The 19,771-nt window shown below is 40.3% G+C and overlaps 1 protein-coding gene across 5 annotated transcripts in view; it reads left to right on the top strand.

Moving 5' to 3' along the window:
• RGPD4 (RANBP2 like and GRIP domain containing 4) overlaps positions 1-14,992 on the top strand; it is a 66,204-nt gene extending 51,212 nt beyond the window's left edge. For 3 of the 5 annotated variants that reach the window (XM_073350884.1, XM_073350892.1, XM_073350910.1), the window contains 9 exons: positions 799-963; positions 1,814-1,906; positions 6,407-6,609; positions 7,983-8,226; positions 8,786-8,881; positions 9,140-9,285; positions 11,429-11,702; positions 11,820-12,154; positions 13,749-14,992. In XM_073350884.1, coding sequence (XP_073206985.1) covers positions 799-963; positions 1,814-1,906; positions 6,407-6,609; positions 7,983-8,226; positions 8,786-8,881; positions 9,140-9,285; positions 11,429-11,702; positions 11,820-12,154; positions 13,749-14,051 — 1,859 coding nt within the window. In that variant the 3' untranslated portion in view covers positions 14,052-14,992. Of the gene's footprint in view, positions 1-798; positions 964-1,813; positions 1,907-6,406; positions 6,610-7,982; positions 8,227-8,785; positions 8,882-9,139; positions 9,286-11,428; positions 11,703-11,819; positions 12,155-13,748 lie in introns of those variants that run through there. The other 2 variants (XM_073350917.1, XM_073350899.1) reach the window with 2 other exon arrangements.
• Positions 14,993-19,771: the final 4,779 nt, after the last annotated feature.

Raw genomic sequence — 19,771 nt, 5'->3', positions numbered from 1 at the left:
CCGCATCCAAACTCCCTCCCGGAGCCCGCACCCCAACCGTCTGCCTCAGCTCTGAGCCCTCTCCCACACCTAAACTCTCTCCTGGAGCCTGCATCCCCTACCACACCTCAACCCCAGTCCGGAGCCGCCTCCTGCACTCCGAACCACCCAGCCCAGAGCCTGCACCCCCAGCTAGAGCCTTTACTCCCTCCCAGCCCTGAGCCCCTTATGCACTCCAAACCCTTCGGGCCCAGCCTGGAGCCCCATCCTGAACTCCAAACTCTACATCCAGACCCAAAGCTCACACCTGCAGCCCAGAGCCTATACCTCCTCCCACACCTGCAGTCTGGAGCCCCCTCCTGCATCCCAGAGCCTGCACCCCCAACCAAACCCCTCACCCCATCCTGCACCCCAGCCCAGTGAAAATGAGCTGGTGGGGGAGAGCAAGGGAGGGGAGATAAAGTGAGCGGGGGTGGGGCCTTGCAGAATGGGCGGGTGGTGGTGCAAAGATGTTTGTTTTTTTGCTGTTAGAAAGTTGACAGCTCTAGCTTTATGCCTAGTGAAAAGCATGGTATGACACCTAAAGTATGTACTACTGTGTGTTGATGTTGGAAGGACACGTTTCTTCATACTAAATCCCTTTCTCTTAGTGTTCTGTCATAATTTTGATGCTTAGTTTCTTGTGTCTATATATATTTGCAGTTTACATGTTTTGTCTAATTTTGTCTTCAGAATGACTTTAGCTGTAGAGGTTATTTTCAGATTTGTTCTCAAGCATCTTCATTTTGGTCCTGTTAATCTTTTTGGTTTTTGTAACAGTTGAGAGGAAAAAGGAAACTGATGCAGAACTTCCCTCTGATGTACTCATTGTTTATGAGCTAACACCTACCCCTGGACAAAGAGCTCTTGCTGACTCTCTTAAACTACCTTCAACATTCTTCTGCTACAAGAATAAGCCTGGCTACTTAAGTGAAGAGGATGATGGTAAGGAGCTGGAAATTTGTTCATCCACTCTGGGTTAACTGGAGCAACAGTAGTGTGGTAGGGGTCTCTTGTGCTCTGAGGAAGCATTATCCCTATTCAGAAGAGACAGTGTTCCAGTCTCTTGTGGCCAGAGATTGTGTAATGAGATCTTCACATTACTGTAGCGTAGCTCAACTCAGCCGTATATGGCTTATAACAATTTAGCTAGTTCTTGGAACGATAAAAGGGGATTCAGTGGAGTATGTTCAGCATCTCAGGGGTCTGACTCCAGAAGCACCAAGAATGGCCACTATCTGGCTGAAGCTCAATTGGTTGGGTAGACTAATGGAACCACAAATGAAATGTGTTCTGCTCTTCTTTCTTACCTCCCTATTTGGGACGCAATTCTGGGAAAACATGAAATTATGAACACATCTTTTGTATCCCAAAACTTTTAAAAATGGTATGGAAAAGTAACAGAAGGGGTTTGCTAATTAACTACCGCTTATGTGTAAATTTTTCCTTGTTTATCTCTTAATCCTGCTGTGAAACTACTTAATATTATATTATTTTGGGCAGCATGAAACAGAAGACTGAATTTGCCCCAAAATCAGAACTGTCTATATTGAAGGAGTGTTTCAACATTTAACTACATCAACAAATACATACACAACCACAACAAGAAATATTTAGATTAAATTTTTCCTGTTTGGCTGTTCCTTTCTTAAAAATTAGAAGCTAATGTGAATACGCAGCTCATGATTCCCTAACCTGAGTGACTTGCAAGTCTGAATAGGGTAACTAGAATGGGTGGTTCCCAGAGGGGGTGTGTTGTGAAATCACTGGCTCTTCTCAATTCTGTTTCTTTAAGATGAAGACTATGAAATGGCTGTTAAGAAACTTAATGGAAAGCTATATCCTGATGATCCCAAAGAGCATAAAACATCAAAAGATCCTGTGCAAGGTAAATAAAAACTTTAAAACAGAATTTTCAGCTACACCCTCTGATTTGAAAGTATAACTCTAAACTGCTGCTTAACTTAAAACTTCTTAACACTGCTTTTTCATGACTAAATATTTAGAGTAATCAAATCTTAAAATCTGTCATACCTTGTATTCCATCAGTGCTGCGCCTTTGTGGAGGGTGATAGATATATATACAACATGCACTTCACATCCAAAAATAATTTAAGATACAAAGTCTAGGAGAGCAACCTAAAATTGGGGACAAGTTCTAGCAGTTTCTTTAATTATCCTGGTATTGAACTTTTTATGCACATTATGGTATGTAATTGATATGTATATGTATATTTAGGCAAACTTGTACACAGGAATAGCTCCTTGTCAGGATCTACGTTGTATTTACTAAATTGATGGCAGGATGGAATATGCTGACATACTCCAAATTCCATAATGATTTCTCTGGAATGTAATAAAAATGAACATGAAGCCCTAGAGGCTTTAGAACTAAACACTGTAAAACTGGTGGAGCATTCTTTCCTCCAGGTTGTCTTAACCATACTATCAGAAACCAGCAGAAGTTTCTTCCTGTAAATCTCAGTAACTTCTCTGAATAGATTTTAAACTTTGCAATCTCAGCACTAGTATTTTCATCCTTAGGGTTATAAAGTAAGGAAGGTGAGCTAAGTAAATTCTCCCTAGTCTTCCAGTGACTGTCCACATTTATTCCATTCTTAGTGTGTGTGGCCAGCAGTGTGTATTTGGGCTGCACCTGTGCCCTAGGTGTCTTCTTTCCCTATCCCAGCTCCACCTGAGGACATAAAGGTTGAAGCAGGCCCAACTCACTGTCCGTTCTTTAACATCTGTGGCAGTGGGATGGAACCCCTGCAGTGGCAACCTTTTCTGCACGCTGTGCTAGTGTTACCTAATTAGTTGGTTTTGGGTTCATTAGTATCTGTCCACTGGCAGAAAAGCCCCCCAAAATAATTTTCACTTAAGTTTGTTACAATAGACACCTCTTCCTCCCCTATACAGGGGCCTAGCACCATGGCAGAAGCTAAATTTGAAATTCAAGACCCGTTCTTCTTGTGAAGGTGTGACACCTGTTGAGGATGGCCACTTCTGATGTCTACTCAGACTAGGAGAAGGACATATTCCTGAGTGGTCGCTCATTCTCCAGGTGCACTCAGAAAGCTAGAGAAGACCATCTGAAGCTCTTCTTCCTTGAGAATTCAATGCAAGCTTTCTTGGACACAGCGAGGACAATATAACAGAGGGCACTAGACCCACAGTCATCTAGTCCAGAGTTTCTCAACCTGTGGGTCATGACCCAAAATTGGGTTGCCAGAATACGTCGAAGGGCCACGATGCTGGCTGGGCTCAGCTCACCATTCTAGGTGCTGCAACAATGCACTGAGTCATAGTGCTGCTCAAGTTTGACCCAGCCACCCTTCCACCATAACAATGGAGGGCCGGCTGGGCAAAATTTAAGTGAGTGACGCAGTAACCCAATGCATCACGTTGCAATAACAACCCTCACAAATTTGGTCTGCTGAGCTGCAACCATCACCAAGTATTACGCCCTCGGTGGGAGGCAAGCCCAGCCTCCCCCGCAGGACAGGAGCCAGGAGGATGTAGTGGGTTGGTGTCATGTTATCTAAGTACCCCGCTCCCTGACATCAATCCTACAACCAGGTACTCCCCATCATACCATTCATCCTGGTCCCCAGATGTTTTCCCACTGTACCTCTAGGCCATTCTGTACCCCAGACTCCTCATTTTGCCCCCAGGATTCCAAATCCCATTTACCCTCTGCCCCCAAAGGGTTGTAGTATTTTGGGATCTATTGGTTTGCTATCTCTCCCCCAGCCTCCCCCCTAAATCCCCATCTCCTTCCTCACTAAACCCCCTGGTTCCCTAATCTCCCCACCTCGTCTCCAGGCCCACAATCCCCTCCAAACTTTACTTTCTGTCTCATGGCATAGCTGTGTATTTTTGGAGGATGTCTCAGCTCACTTCCCCTCCCCCAGCTGCTGGTGCGGAGGGGTTCCCCACCTGTCCGTATCTGGCTGGAGCATCTGGAATCTTAGCTCCAAGCATCCTGCACGTCCTCCCACTCCCCGATTGACCCCTGTGGGTCTTGACAGGCCATCAAGGTTTACAGATGGGTCCTGAGCCTTAAAAGGTTGAGAACTATCCGTCTAGTCTGTCCCTCTCGATTTCCAGTGAGCCAAGATTCCACCCCTAGCTCTTTGGCCTCATCTAAGAGGCTTCCGGCATTGACATCACTGATGAGCAGAAAGGAGTGCTGCTCCAGCGAGGAACAAGGCACAGGTTACCTTCTCTGATGCCTAGTAAGCTAATACACAAGAGCCACCAAACTTTTGACATTTTGAACTCAACTTCCTACAGGCCAAAAACCTGACAAGCCCTCTTCATGTGCCTCCATAACAATTTCCAGGAGAGCCGTTTTTATCCACTAAGTCTGTGGACTGCATTTCTCTCAGCACCAGGTATCTCAGTACCCAATGCCTCAGTTCCTGAAGACTTGTTCCTACCACTTCTGATAGGCACCTCAGAACGATTTTCCTCAGTACCAGCTAAGTTAATACCCAAAGCAATCACTGTACTACCAAGTGATTGATCTGTGGGCCTGGTACCAAGTTGCCTCTCCTTGAGGATGGTGATATCCAAGCACATCTCCAGAGTTACCGGTACATCAGATTAAAGAGGTATCCCCAGTACCCACCTCTTCCCCCCTCCCCCAAAGGCAGGGCACTCTGGATAGAATGAGCCCTCCATTAGAGGAAGTGTATTCCTTTTTGTCATGATGTAGACACAACAGCAACTCATCACACACACTTCCACCTTCTCCTTGGATAGGGATTCTAGACAAAACACCATGAGAGGTAACAGGAAGGTACTTGGGACTCACATGGAATACCCCTCCTGGAACTTTCCCCCTCATCGCCATGTGTCCCCCATCTCAATACTCCTATCCCTTCTAGCCATGACCCTACTTGACACCCTGGGCTGTGCAGCTATACTTTAGAAGGCCTACATCCTCCACTGTCTTCAGGGCTAAATCCGCTTACCCAAAGAGAGACTGTAGGGCAGGGGTTCTCAAACTGGGGATCAGGACCCCTCAGCGGGTCACGAGGTTATTACCTGGGAGGTCAGGAGCTGTCAGCCTCCACCCCAAACTCTGCTTTGCATCCAGCATTTATAACGGTGTTAAATATATTAAAAAGTGTTTTTAATTTATAAGCAGGGGTCGCACTCAAAATGCTTGCTATTTGAAAGGGGTCACCAGTACAAAAGTTTGAGAACCACTGCTGTAGGGCATCTTAGCAAAGCCAGATAGTGCAGACTCAGTTACAGGAGAGGCAAAAGGAGAAAAGTGAGGAAGAGTATCAGCTATCTGCAGAAGAACTGGTCCCTGGTGTGATGATCTCATCCTCCCTTGATGAGGCAGTGAATCCCCTTTGCCTGTCTTGGTAGATGACTTCAAAGTGTTCTAAGATATCATTAGGTCCATGGCAAAGAAGATCCAGGACATACCACATAAAGCAGTAAAAGGAGAAACCACACCACAAACTCCTGGACATCTTGCACCCTTCCACACCCTGCAGGTCCCCCATGCACTAAATAATGGACTAATGGATCTTACAAAGGACCTGAGGCACACACTAGCATCCATCTCAGCTACATCAGAACAAGCTGACAGGACATACCATGTCCCTTCCCATCTCAAGGTTTTCATCTCTCCACTGAATTTTTACAACCGAACTTTGAGGGATTCAGTCAGAATAGAGAAATCATAGCCTTGAGGTTATTAGCTTCGGTTCCAAAGTTATGAATAGACTTCATCTGTAGGCACAAATAAGTGTGTAAATTAATGATCTAAAAGTTAGTGGTACCAAAAGTAAGGGCAGGAAATGTCATTTTTTTTAGAAAACTTTAGCATCCAATTGGCACACGTCTTGTTTGGATTTATTTTGCCCTGCCTACTACTTGGTTCTGGCAGTATAATTGGAAACTTGTTTTTAAAACCCATTATAACATCTAGGTATATGGGTTTTTCTTGCGGTAGGAGGTGGAAGGGGTTTGGGCATTAGGAAGAGAAGGTATATCAGACAAGCCTTTTTGTGAAGGTTCTTCCTGAGCCAAACTACTCAAATTGGCCGCTGGCAAAGTAATTGCAAATTTACCACCTTTTAGTTTCCAATTAAATGAAAAGCTTTTACCACCAATGGAGGGCTCTAAAATCAGTGGAGTATTATTTCCATTTGGATCAAGTTAGTAGAGTTAAATAAAGCAAGAAAATCTAACGTGTAATTTGTAAAAGTTAGCATAGAAGTTAAATTATTTATCCAAACCTCCTTCTTGGGTTACCTAAAGTAGGAATTGACTGATTACTCATAATCTGTGTCCTAGAAACTTTGCTTCAGAACTCTGCTCTGTTTGCTACATTTCAGTAACTTCTGATGTGCTGTCTCTCTAGATATCATGGGAGAAATTGAACCAGAGAATGAGAGTGAGTGTGTTATTGTTTGGGAAAAGAAACCAACTCCTGAAGAAAAGGCTAAAGCAGAGACTCTAAAGCTTCCTTCTACATTTTTCTGTGGTGTTGGCAGTGATACTGATGAGGACAATGACAATCTGGAAGACTTTCAGACAGAACTTAAAAAAGTTCAAGAAGCCAAAGTAGGAACTAAAACTCAAAGCATGACTTTTCTAATTCATTTTGGTGGCACTAACTCTTAACACTGAAACAGCATCATGAATACCCTGTACATTTATTGAAGTAATTTTAGCTTTTTTTAAATCAAATGTCTGGTGTATGCCAAGAAGTAAGAGCAAAATAGTTTCCCCTGTATTGGAATAATATCAGTAGGGTGCCAATGGAATCTGTCATAGAGCCATCTGAAACCTTGACCATTTATGAAACATTTCCTTTTGATTTCAGTCCCAGTGTGTTAGTATCCTCCGATTTCCCTTGAGATTTTTTTTAAGCAAATAGCAAATTATTTGAAGCTGTTTGTAGAGACCATTTTTTAAAAGCTTAAATTGCAGAATAAAAATATTTATTTGTGAACAATGAGATGTGTTTAATATATATCTGGGATTTCTAAGCACTCTAGCACTTCATATTTTCAAAGTCCTTTAAAATCACTAATCCTCAAACTCCCTGTAAACTTAGTGTGGTTGACATTTTATAGAACTGAGGATTTCACAGGAAGAACTGTTTGATTTGTCCCTGGCTATGAAGCAAGTCTCTGGCAAACCTGGAACTAAAACTTGGACCTTGTATCTCCTAGCCTTATGTTCCGTCTTCTGTCCAGACTATTCTTTTTTTCCCCATTCTCCGTCCCCAATAAGGTCAAATCCTAAGCACTTCATACCTTTTGAGTGTGCAAGAACTAATTTCAAAGATTCAGAAAAAGTAAATGATCTAACAGTATTATTTTAAGAAGAATGTGAACATAAGGACACTTTGCCAAGTTAATCAGTAGTGTTAAATGATTTAAGTGTTAAGTTCATTACATTAACAAAAAATTCCTTCTGAAATCTTTAGAAGTCTGTAACCTGTTAGCCTGCTTGTTCAAGCACCTTGGCTGTTAATTTTTATTAATATTGTTACTTGGTATATTTGTTACAGTGCCAAAGGAAGGGCCCTGGATCCCAAAAAATTCCACTTGGGGGAAAAAAAAAAACATTTTGTAAGCAACAGAGATGTTGGGTTGCAATCTGTGTTCCTTGCCCCTCTTCCTTCTAATTCCATGAGCATTTATGGCCTTATTTTTTTTCCAAAGATGTTGATTACCCACAAACCCCATTGAAGTCAGTAGGAGCTAAAGGTTCTTTAGCTTTGAAAATCAGTGTACTAGCTTTTATATAGTTTTCCAACACTCCCACCTTTCTGCAGTGTTCCTGTTCGAGGGTGGGGGCGGGGAGAATTCATTATCTAATGCTGCTGCTCTGGCAGCTTTCGAAAGAATTTAAGCAGGTGTTTTCTAAATGTTCTGAGTACTTGGCTCTTTTAAAGCATTTATTGGAAACAGATATTTTCTTCTTAGGAGTTTCTGGGAAATGACGTTACCAGTTCAACTGATTTAGCCTGTACCAGTGAGGCTGAAGTATCTGTTCCATTAACCAGTGAGGCTGAAGTATCTGTTCCATCAACTACTAAATGTGAAGAACCAGACTCAACCACGCAATCCCCCCTCACATCACAGACTTTGTCAGGAACCGATGACAAACCTGTTGATTTGTCAACTAAAAAAGAAAATGATCCAAATTTAACAAAGTCCACAAACCAAGGTAATGTACTTTTCGGGCTTAAAGTCACATTTCTCTGTAGAAGTGTGTGTAACCAAGATTGATTTAGAGTGGTACTATTCTGCTGAGCTACTTGTAATCATTGGAATAAATGAAAATTGAACATGTGCATCAAAGATGATTCTACTATTATGAGACCACACTACTGCATGCTGCTATTAAATATTGATTCATTGTCCATTGTGTACAAATTAGGGGGTGTGGCAAAGTTAGTAATTGAGGCTCTGCAGTTTTGCAAAGAAAGGGTGGTAATTTGTCAAGTAAATTGTTCTATGGGGGGCCCAAAAGAACCAATATATTTTTCTTTTATTTGGATAAATGTTTAGGGAGCCACTAATCACTTTGGAGTGTCTCTATACATTGGCATTCATGTGAAAAAGAGGAGGCGATATAAATTTGTTGTAATCCCTGGATTTATAGCTGTATTAGCCACTTTCTGGATCTTGGTGTTATGTACAGTTATAAAGTTATGCGTATGCAGTGGGGAAAGTCATCCTTGCCATGCTCCTTTCTCTTACACCTTTCTCTCTCATTGTGATAGGAAGCAGAACAATCGCATTTGGATTTGACACTACTTCCGGCTTGTCATTTGCAGATCTGGCTTCAAATTCTGGGGATTTTGCTTTTGGTTCTAAAGGTCAGATACAAACTTCTGTTGATAAACTCACATTGGAATTACTTTTGATGTAACTTTATGCCAAGTTTTTATGTGCATTGAATCTCTACTAGTTCATAAGGTACTAAATTGTAAGTGACAGAATACATGTAAACTAAATGTCTTTTTCTAGAAATGGTATAGTTTATGAAAATTAAGAAACTTTGTGTATAATACATGTGTGTGTATATTGGAGCATCTGGAAAGATGTCTGAAACTTTAAACTCTTTTCATAACTAGATAAAAACTTCAAATGGGAAAATACAGGAGCAGCTGTATTTGGAGTACAGCCAGCCAGTAAAGGAGATGAAGATGAAGATGGTAGCGATGAAGAAGTTGTACATAGTGATGATATCCATTTCGAACCTATAGTGTCCTTACCAGAGGTAAGATGGTTTTTGGTCATAGTTTAGAGACTCTGTTAAACAAGCATGTCCATGAAACTAACACATTGGATTAGTAAAACTGAAAGTATTCTATAACTCTAAATTATCCCCACTTTAGCAGGCTTTGCATTTCATTCAACTTGGATGCCAAAATCTGCTGTTTCTAAAAAAAAATAATAATTTTTTGCTTTCCTGAGGCCCCGGATGGACAAAAAATCAGTTCTCCACCAGAGTTAAAAATAAGCTATGCGGTATTAGATACTATCAGGACTAAACATTTTTAGGGAGTCTCCCTGGTTTCCAACAGGATGGAACACCATGATTCTAATAACCCTGTTAAAATTGCAACATTGTATGGAAAAGCGACCTTAGGCATATATTTTTAAAGCTTCTGAAATTACTTTAACTACTTTGAAGCCTGTACAGCTTGACTTATACAAGGGAGCCTGAGTTTGTGTGCAAAAATGCACAATACTACCAGTAACACTTCTAAGAGCTCAGGTGGTTAAAGATTATTCTGTGAAATATGTGGTGTATTCAAAATAAATGATTGGAATACACTTGTTAGAGCGCTGCTTTGACCTGTAGAACTCACTTACGGCTTTCCCACTTATTAGTGATGTGGCCATCCCAAACTCTTGCTAATAATGAAACTGTTATACTACACCATATATTCTGGGCTCTCCCCTCCAAACCTGGGTGAAAACTTGCCAGGACCACTGAGCAATAATGTGGGGAGGGATAGCACAGTGGTTTGAGCATTCGCCTGCTAAACCTAGGGTCATGAGTTCAATCCTTGAGGGGGCCATTTAGGGATCTGGGGCAAAAATTGGGGATTGGTCCTGCTTTGAGCAGGGGGTTGGACTAGATACCTCCTGAGGTCCCTTCCAACCCTGATATTCTATGGTAAGGAATTAAGAGCACAATCAGAGCTAAATTAATCTGAAGATAAACAGCAAAGTAGGCAAAAGAAAGATGTTCAAGAGCTGGTAGGAGGTGGTAGGCCTACAGTGGAAGGTGGGTAGAACAGTGGAGGAAGCTTTATGTAACTCAGTTATTCAGATTATCCTAACACCAATTTCTTAATATACAGTGAATGCAGTCTGGTAACTGGTGATGTTTAAACCATATTAGAAATGTTAATGAGGTGTCTTTTTGGGTTCTATTTAAAATCTTTTCTAAAGACAAACTTGATTTTGCTTTAATTATAAATGTGGTGTAACAGTGTCAATGGTAACATTGCTCTAAGATCCTGCACAGCTCACTCATCTTTCCCCTTGTCTCCTTTTAATCTCCCTTGCCCTTTCCACTCCCCCTTCCTTTTTTTTTTTCAATATGTCCTTCCACAAACAACCTTTCCTCCATTCACCGGCTCACTTGTTTGTAATGCCTGATCTTCTCAAGCTTTCATTTGCTCCAAAAGAGAACTCTAACAACTGTAGTTTTAACTTTTGTAAAGAGACCAAAAACTGGAAAAATGCACAGCCAAACAAAGCAAATACATATCCTTCATGCACATATCTAATCCTGCACCTTCTACTTGTTTATGTGGTCTAGTTATAGAAAGCAAGTTCTTTGAGAACATTCCCTTGTCTGCAGAGAGTATAGCACACTACTAAAAGTAACACACAGCGCTATGTAATGCTGTGTAAAAAAATAATGCAAACTCCTCCAGCACACTTGTATCCCAGCAAAGCTTATACATTTGGCTGGGACCTCTGCCAAAGGATTCAGGTGTACAAACCTGTAGAAAAGAACTTCTGTGCCAGAAACTATGCCCCAGAACATGTCAAGGACTCTTAGAGCAAATTTAAATTTTCTAGGCCAAGCAGTATTTGAGAGATGACTTTATAAAAAGTCAACTCTCTAACCTGTGAAATAAACCTAACTTTTCAACACCCTATCTGAAACAGCTTGTTCATCTCACCAGAAAGTCCGGAATATATCTCTTCTGGCTACAGACCTGCCTATGCAGAACTTCAAATAGAAAGTATGTTTTGGAGGAAGTTTTTCAAAAGGGGGGAGAAGGGTGTAAAATCAGGATAATAAAGCTATCACCCATTCTCTCTGATGCATGAGTAGATTCCTGGTGACCGTGACTGTCTAGGAACTGCATGAATATGCTGTTTTTGCTGCTTTCTAGGTGGAGGTGAAATCTGGAGAAGAGGATGAAGAAATTCTCTTCAAAGAGAGGGCAAAACTCTATCGATGGGACAGAGAAGTCAATCAGTGGAAAGAGCGAGGAGTTGGAGAGATAAAAATTCTATTCCATACACAGAAGAAATATTACAGAATTTTAATGAGAAGGGACCAAGTTCTCAAAGTGTGTGCAAATCATGTAATCACAAAAATAATGAATTTAAAGCCCCTGAATACATCAAACAATGCTCTAGTATGGACTGCCACAGATTATGCTGGTGAGTTTGAGAAGATTGCTTGAAAACGCCTAAACTTTTTTCTTCATGTATATGACAAATAAAACTGTAACTGATGTTCAATAGGCTATGATAATCTGTTTGGGAATTTAATTTCAGATGGCGAAGCAAAAGTAGAACAACTTGCAGTTCGATTTAAAAGCCAAGAAATGGCTGATTCCTTCAAGAGGAGATTTGAAGAATGCCAACAAAATTTGTCAGAACTTCAGAGAGCACATGTATCCCTGGCAGCAGAACTGTCAAAGGAAACCAACCCTGTAGTGTATTTTGAGGTTTCTGCTGATGATGAACCTTTAGGACACATAACCATGGAACTATTTTCAAATATTGTTCCTCGAACTGCTGAAAATTTCAGGGCCCTATGCACAGGGGAAAGAGGATTTGGATTCAAGAACTCTATATTTCACAGAATAGTTCCTGACTTTGTGTGTCAGGTAAGTACAAGTTGAAGATTTTTTTTCTTAGAATAAAACCTATTTTCATTTCTTAGAGCTAAGACCATTTGTTATGTGGAATGAGGAGTTTACCAAAGATTTTGATTCACTGGATTCACTGGATTCGCTTTTACTCCCTAGTTTGAGTGTACTACTTGTCTGAAAAGTGGTTTTATTTTAAAAAGTTGTAGGATTCCTCTTTCTGTAGCTCAATGATTTCCATATCAAATTTGCTCATTTACAAGTAATTTTTTTCTAAATACTAGGTCTTCAAATATAACCTGCATCTAAAAGTCAGGCTCTGCTCTTTCTGACTCCGTGTGTCACCAGTAATAAAGATTCTCCAGGCCAGGTGCATCAAGGCAGTTGCCACGTGCCATGGATAATTTCACTTTTCTCAGACTGATTTGCACACTTTTCTCATCTGTGCAGACTAGATGCACCAACTTCTGCAGACTCAATCTTTGGCAAACAGTGACAGTATACTAATGAGTACTGTTTTTTATCTGGGTGCCCAGCCCATGTGGTGGTTGGTATTAGTACAGCTATTTCAGTTCTCAGACGGAGAACCTAAACTGGTGGGGAAAGAGGCTACCTTTGTATGCACCTCATAGTCAAAGAATTCAAGTTGTCATCCGATCCTAATGCATTGGAGTATGGCGCTCCCATTTCCCAATTTAATAAGCATACTTGAAAGTCTCCATATACTTGGCTTTAATGTGTACTTGTTAATTCCATTCTTTACACTGATTTTTATTTGAATTTGTTTCACTTTGAATTTACTTCTGTATGTGGTGATCTCAACTGGTATGCTCCATAATGTTAGTAATGACCCGTTTGCTTGTTAATACCCGCACGCTGTCCCTAGTATAGCTGTGGACTATTAATATTTTAATATTTTCATTTGTCTTTGCTTGTTAAGAACACATGACCAACATATAGAGGGTTTGTCTACATAGACATCCAGGAAAATTAATCCAAATTGACTAAAGTTTTGAATTTGAAGTGGATTAGTTAAATCGTATTAAACCCTAGCATGAACACCCTCATTCAGAATTGAAGTAGCCTTTAATTTGTCTTTAAACTAAGTCCTCTTGCATTTCAAAAGCAATGTCCACACAGGGATTTAATGGGGTTAATTAACTTCAAATTCACACCTCTAGTTAATTGGGATTAATTTTCCTGGATGTCCCTGTGACAAGCCCAAAGAACTTCTTACTTGCCCAATTTTGTACAGTGACCTCAAATTTGAGTAGATTCAACTAGAAAACAAAAAGGACACCAGTAATTCTCAGAGTAGAGGACTCTGTACCTTTCACAGTTAGGCCATAAATTAGCACATATGAAATCTTTATCCTTGCCATGAGCGCTTAATATTATCAGTTTTCTGTTTGCTTGTTATGATGATCACATGTACGGCTAAAACTAAAAATGAGAGACCATTCTGTCGTCTTTTGTCAATATCCAGACATCTGAGCTCTTAATATTTTTCTAATTCAGTTATTCTTAGAGGAAAACATAAAGCAAGTTTTCTACTTGGTAGATATTTGTGGGCTAGTAATGAGTTAATTCTATAAATGATTAATATTTTCAGGGAGGAGATATCACTAGGCAGGATGGAACAGGTGGCCGGTCCATTTATGGAGATGCATTTGAAGACGAGAACTTTGAAGTGAAACACACTGGTCCTGGATTACTGTCGATGGCAAATCGTGGCCGGGACACCAATAATTCTCAGTTTTTTATCACACTTAAAAAAGCAGAACACTTGGACTTTAAACATGTGGTATTTGGGTTTGTGAAGGATGGCATGGATGTTGTGAAAAAAATTGAATCTTTTGCTTCTCCCAAAGGGTTGGTGAACAGAATTGTTATCACAGACTGTGGGCAAATATAATGTCTAAGTAGTGATTCTACAGATATGTGCACTAACAGCATAAATCAAAGTTGGGCTGTTGTAGACTAATTATGTTCAGCTTTTTTAATATTGACATTTCTGATGTATAAATGTAAAATTACAACTTATAGAGTACTTTTTTTAATGAGTTAATTGACTTTGCATGTTGTGAAATAAAAGTTCAAACACTGGCATATGTTATCCTGATATTTGTTTTAAATGTGAAAAATTTAAAATTAAATTCTAGTCTTGTTAAAGCAATTCTTTTCTTCACTTTGGTTTGTACAAGGAATACCACATGCATAATCTATTTTCAGTTATTTTGATTTGCTACTCTGATGTATTAGGATTTTGAATGCAGAATTAGCCATCATGCTTCCAAACTAAAGTAGTTCTATGTGAGAACTATTTCTTCTTATTCCCACTGATGCACAGAAAAATAAAAAGCAGAGTGGCAATTCATTCTCCTTACCCTTCTTAAAAGCATCCAGCTTCAAATATAAGTTACCATCTCTTTCTCTAGGCGGAAGTTATCTTTCCTAAGAAAGATAAGAAAACGTGTGTGTTCTACCTGGTGGTTTGTCTGTGAAACAGCATTTGGGTACCTGTACCTTGAAGTTACTGAACTATTGCCTGTACATTATCTTAAGTTCCTGTCAAAATCTGACTGAGAACTTGTGATCTTCCTGTGGTATAAATTAATATGCTTTGAGACCAGCTGCTTGTATCACTGCTTTGTATATGGGAGACTGATTGCAAAAATACTTGTAAGGGCAATTTGAGTAAATAAAGAACTTGTAAAGCTTATCGGGTGGGGGAAAAATCTGGTAAAAACTCTGGATCTTAAAGGAAAAATAACTATACTGTATTTTTGCATCTGATGTTACTGAGTGATCTTTTTGGTCCAAATACTATTTAAAGTTTTTCGTTGCTTTTTATGATATCCTGTTTTTTCAGCTGTGGTAAATGTCTGCTAAATTCAGAACTCAGAACTGAGTAACTACATGTATACCAAGGAAAAGATTTTTCACTATATTAAATAGAATTCTGTGAATTTAAAGCATGTCTTATAAATAGCAATATTATGTTCAGATCCAACTTAAGCTTAACAGTATTTTGAATGGTAAGGTGAGAGAGGCAATCTTTCACTGGACCAACTTCTGTTGGTGAGAGAGACGAGCTTGAAAGCTTGTCTCGCACCAACAGAAGTTGGTCTAAGAAAAGGTATTAACTCATCTACCTTCTCTCTCTGATATCCTGGGACCAGCATAATTACAACACTGCAGATATCATTTTCCGTGATCAGTGGTCGGCACACAATTCAAAGCCAGGATATCTAAGGGTCACCCTAGATCAGGGTTTCTCAATATGTGGAATGGGACTGAAAATTGGGTCGCCAGAACTTTTCAAAGGATCACATGGCAGCTCCTGTTGCTTCTGTCCCATAGGGCTGACTGGGCTTGCCTCCCTGGTCCAGGATCCCAGAACCACTCAGGTTTGGCCCAGCCATCATGATGACAGGAGTCTGTGTAGGCCAAATTTGTGCAAGTGGCACTGCAACCCCATGAACCAGGTCACAACTTCACTCTCACAAATTTGTTCCAGTTGCGGGGGGGCCAAACCAGAGCAGTGCTGGAACATAGGAGGTTGCAATGCCCAGAGCTGACAGCTAAGCCCAGCCAGCCCCACAGCACAGGACCTGGCACTGCGGGGTGAGGGCCAGGCCAGACCTGACCAAAACTATCCCAGTATCTCCAGCCTATACTGGTTCATGAGAGGTCATAAACATTTACAAATGGGTCCTGATCCCATAAAGGTTGAGAACTACTGATCTAGAAATACCATACAAATACCATTTCACTAAAGTAGCTCAAAAGGGAGAGCAGAAACACTCGTCTGAACAAACTGGTAGGGTCCACATCGAGAACCAGTGTGCAAACAGGGCGTTGTTCAGGGCTCCTTCTCTGCTGCTCAGTTGGAACACAGTGCCCCAGTTTGATTAAACTCTGCCCACTCTCGACTACTGGACATACGCTTACACCAAGAGAAGTATTACAAGTACCCTGCAACCAACAAAACTTGTTTAGTTATCAGCCCTAGCCAATCTTCCTCAACCAACCATCTGGCATCAGAATGCAGCCAATAAACTGCAATAAAAACTGGCAGCTGGACCAGGCTTACTGACTCGGGCTCATGGTGCATAGGCTGTGGGGCTGTTTAATTGCAGTGTAGACATTGACTCCTGCTGGAGCCAAGCTCTAGGACCTGCAAGGTAGGAGGATCTCAGCTGTGACTGCAGCCCAAGCCCAAATGTCTACACAGCAATAAAACAGCCCAATGAGCCCGACTCAGTTGCTACAGGCCAGCTGCAGGTTTTTAATTTCTATGTAGACATCTCCTAGCTGACTAAAGGCCATTTTCCTAAACCTTTCATTCCTTGTCTTACCCCCATGCAATTGCTCCTTCTGTATATAATTAATATTTTAATCATGAAACTTGCTGTGAACTAAGTAGATAATAAATATCTGAAAAGCAAATTTTGTCACTATTGCAAAGCCTTTTTAGTTCTAAAATGTCAGTTTGGTAAAATCACCACTTTTACCATACAAATCAAGTTGTGGGGCTGTTGCACAAATGTTTGATGTCTCAATCTTGCTTTGTGATGGTTAAAAGTAAACTAAGAAGGGTATGGCTTCCATGGTATTGTCACTTAAAACTTGAGAGCTTAAATAAAGTGGTCTGGCCAAACATTCAAAGTATACACATTTATGAAATAACTATATGAGCAACAGGAGTCATGAGCATGGGTTATAACTTATCAGTAGATTTAGTTTTATATAAAATAGTATGAGGAAACTGCTGAAACTACACATCTTGCCTTGGATTTCAATTTACAAAAATTAATAAAATCTGATCAGGAGGTGGTGGCTTTTTCTGGTTAATGGAATAAAAACAAAGCTATACTCTAATTGGCTGTACGTATGCCACTCACTTCAGCTTTGCAGAGTACCAAACCAATCTGCTGAAGGTCTGTTATAGTATGTCTCTGCAGGCAAAAAAAAAAAAAAAAAAATCCCGTTTGTACTAGTCAAGGAAACTATGCTGTAACCCTACTGCCAGCAACCATCTTTTAAACACAATTTTTGCTAGCATATTTCTGATCTCAGTGGGGCTAGGGCTAGCCCTGTAAAAGAATTGAAAATACTTTAGCTAACGCTATGTTCCTTCAACCCCTGATTTGTATTGTCCTTTTTTGCTTATCTTTGGTTTAGTTAGAGTGGAGCAGACTGGAACTGAAAAACGTATCAATGGCACTCTAACCATCCATAAACCTTTTTGCGCTCAGTTTGGCTGGAGAATGTCCTAATTTGCATTTATTCAGTTAGTCTTTCTCAAACTCAGTTAAAGTTTAGTTTTCTGCAAGCTTTAGCCTGATCCTGCATTCTACATAGTGGTTGCAGTCAAGCATGACAAGTGGGGCATGGTAACAAGCAATTCAGGAATCTACTACAAGCCATCTATTTGAAGACTTCTGTATGTTTTGAGGAATTTCTTATTAACAGGCTCAAAGCTGAACTGGCCACTATGCCCAGCTTTGAAGCATTAAGCCTGGTAATGCAAGGACAATGAGAAGGTTATGTATATTATGTACATCTTCAAGGTCAGCATTGGCTTGATATAAGTAGCATTCTTTATTTAAACAAGTTATTACTCTCATGTGATGAGACTTCCAAAGTGCAATGTAACTTCTTTTCATTAGTCTCTCACCACTGAAAAGCTGTCAGAACAGTTTGGAGAGGTGCAAGAACAGCAGGGGCTCCCTATTGATTGTTTAAACTTAAATTCTACAGAACCTGCAACATTCCTCCATAATATGATGTACATATGGACTCTGGCCATAGATAAAAATCTGAAGCATACGATACAGAAATGAGAATGAAGGTGAGCATGTGTGAACAAAACTAACCCCCCAGTACAGTACTTGCAACTACTGCATACACTCAGAGCTGAAAATGATCAACCCCCGTTTGCATGTTTGAGGCACCAGGAATGCTGGAGCATGAAACTGAGGTAGCAACTAGAGCGAGGCAGGGAACCATTTCCCTCTCTCATGCACATTTTCGTGATCAGCATCAGGATGAACTGTGAACCTTCTGATGTCATTTGCAAAAAGCTCGAGACCCACCTCGGAATAGCTCGGTGGCCAGGACGCTCGCTTGAAAAGTGGGAGACCTACGTTCCAGTCCCTGCTCCAATTAAACTGGAACAGCTCCATCAGGAGAAATTGAGAAACCCATTCTAGAATAGCTAATAGTCTGGTGGTTAGGGCATTCACCTAGGATGTGGGCAAATGGCAGAGCAGGGACTTGAAGTTGGGTCTTTCACATCTGACTCCTGGGCTGTTCTAGAGGGTCTCTCTCTCTCATCTTGACAAGGAATACTATCCTGGACCTGAGAAACCCCTAATCACTGAAGTTTAATCAAAAGTGATATGTTATTGTGAAGAATTCAAGTTTTGATTAATTGGCCTTTTCTAACAAAGTTTAGTTGAAAAATTCCTGGCCCACCTCTAATTATTACCCCAATGCCATGAAACTAAAACCAAACGACTGCACTTCTCATGCTGGAGCATTCCTGAAATTACAGCCCATGCCATAATTATGGATGGTTCAGTGCACTGGAGGTGATTCATAAATTTGGTTTTGTACAGAACTTAGGGACCGTGGAAATCAGCCTTAGCAAAATTAGAGAAATTTTCATTTGCCATATGAGCAGAATTTGCCAGATGCACCGTGACTAATAAACTGCATTTATTCCATCTTTTACAAAAATTCTGAATTGGTTAATTTGTATTCTTTGTAGATGTATAATCAACGTATAGAATACATATAAAACAGTGCTATTTGTGCATTCATGACATGCTTAAAAGTTTATTATGCAATTAGCATCTTGATTCAGAAAAACTCCTGATCTTTACTATTTTGTGTAATGAGGCCGCTGGCACCCCGGTCCAACTCCTCTCTCCCTTTCCCCTTTACTAGCATATGGAGCATGCACTTATCAAACAGGCTGCAGCCTTGAAGTTTTAAGAAAGTGGATTCAGCACCTGCACTCTCCCTACTCAAAGTACCAAACTCAAGGCAGGGAATGCACTGTTTACACTTCCAGTTGAAGTCATTTTAATATTAGACATAACTGATGAAAAAATTCTACATTTTAAAAAGGTTTTGGAAGAATTAAAAATGTTGACTGAGATAAATATATAAATGACTTTAAATGTACCTTACCTTCATTTTTAAAAATTCCATTTGTATGTTTTGGTGTCTAAAGAACATGAATCAACATACCTACCTGCTGTAGCACTGCAATGTCCATAACAGCGTTTCTGTTTGTTTACTTTTATACTAGCCCCACATGTAGGCTTTTTCTTTGTCAGTTAAGTCACTTGATCTATGGAACATTTCCTGTGCTGATTTTTAAAACATCTCAGTAGAGATGGGGAGAGACCGCTGTAAATACTACCTAGTGAAGTAAGTGAATGTGCATGACTGCATTCCCATGTATACGGGAAAAAAGACAGGCCCTATCCAAAGGACTTCACATTGTTAAAAAATATCATCAGTAGTGGTAAGGCTACACTGACATAAATGTGCAGTACATTATGACTAGAGTGAAGTGAATAATGGAAAAAATGCATACAAATTATCAAATTCAAAAGC

This window comes from Lepidochelys kempii, chromosome 1 (genome assembly GCF_965140265.1).
Source record: "Lepidochelys kempii isolate rLepKem1 chromosome 1, rLepKem1.hap2, whole genome shotgun sequence".
Classification (NCBI taxonomy): Eukaryota; Metazoa; Chordata; order Testudines; family Cheloniidae; genus Lepidochelys; species Lepidochelys kempii.
The sequence above is the reverse complement of the archived record's forward strand: the minus strand, read 5'-3'. Positions and strand labels throughout refer to the sequence as shown.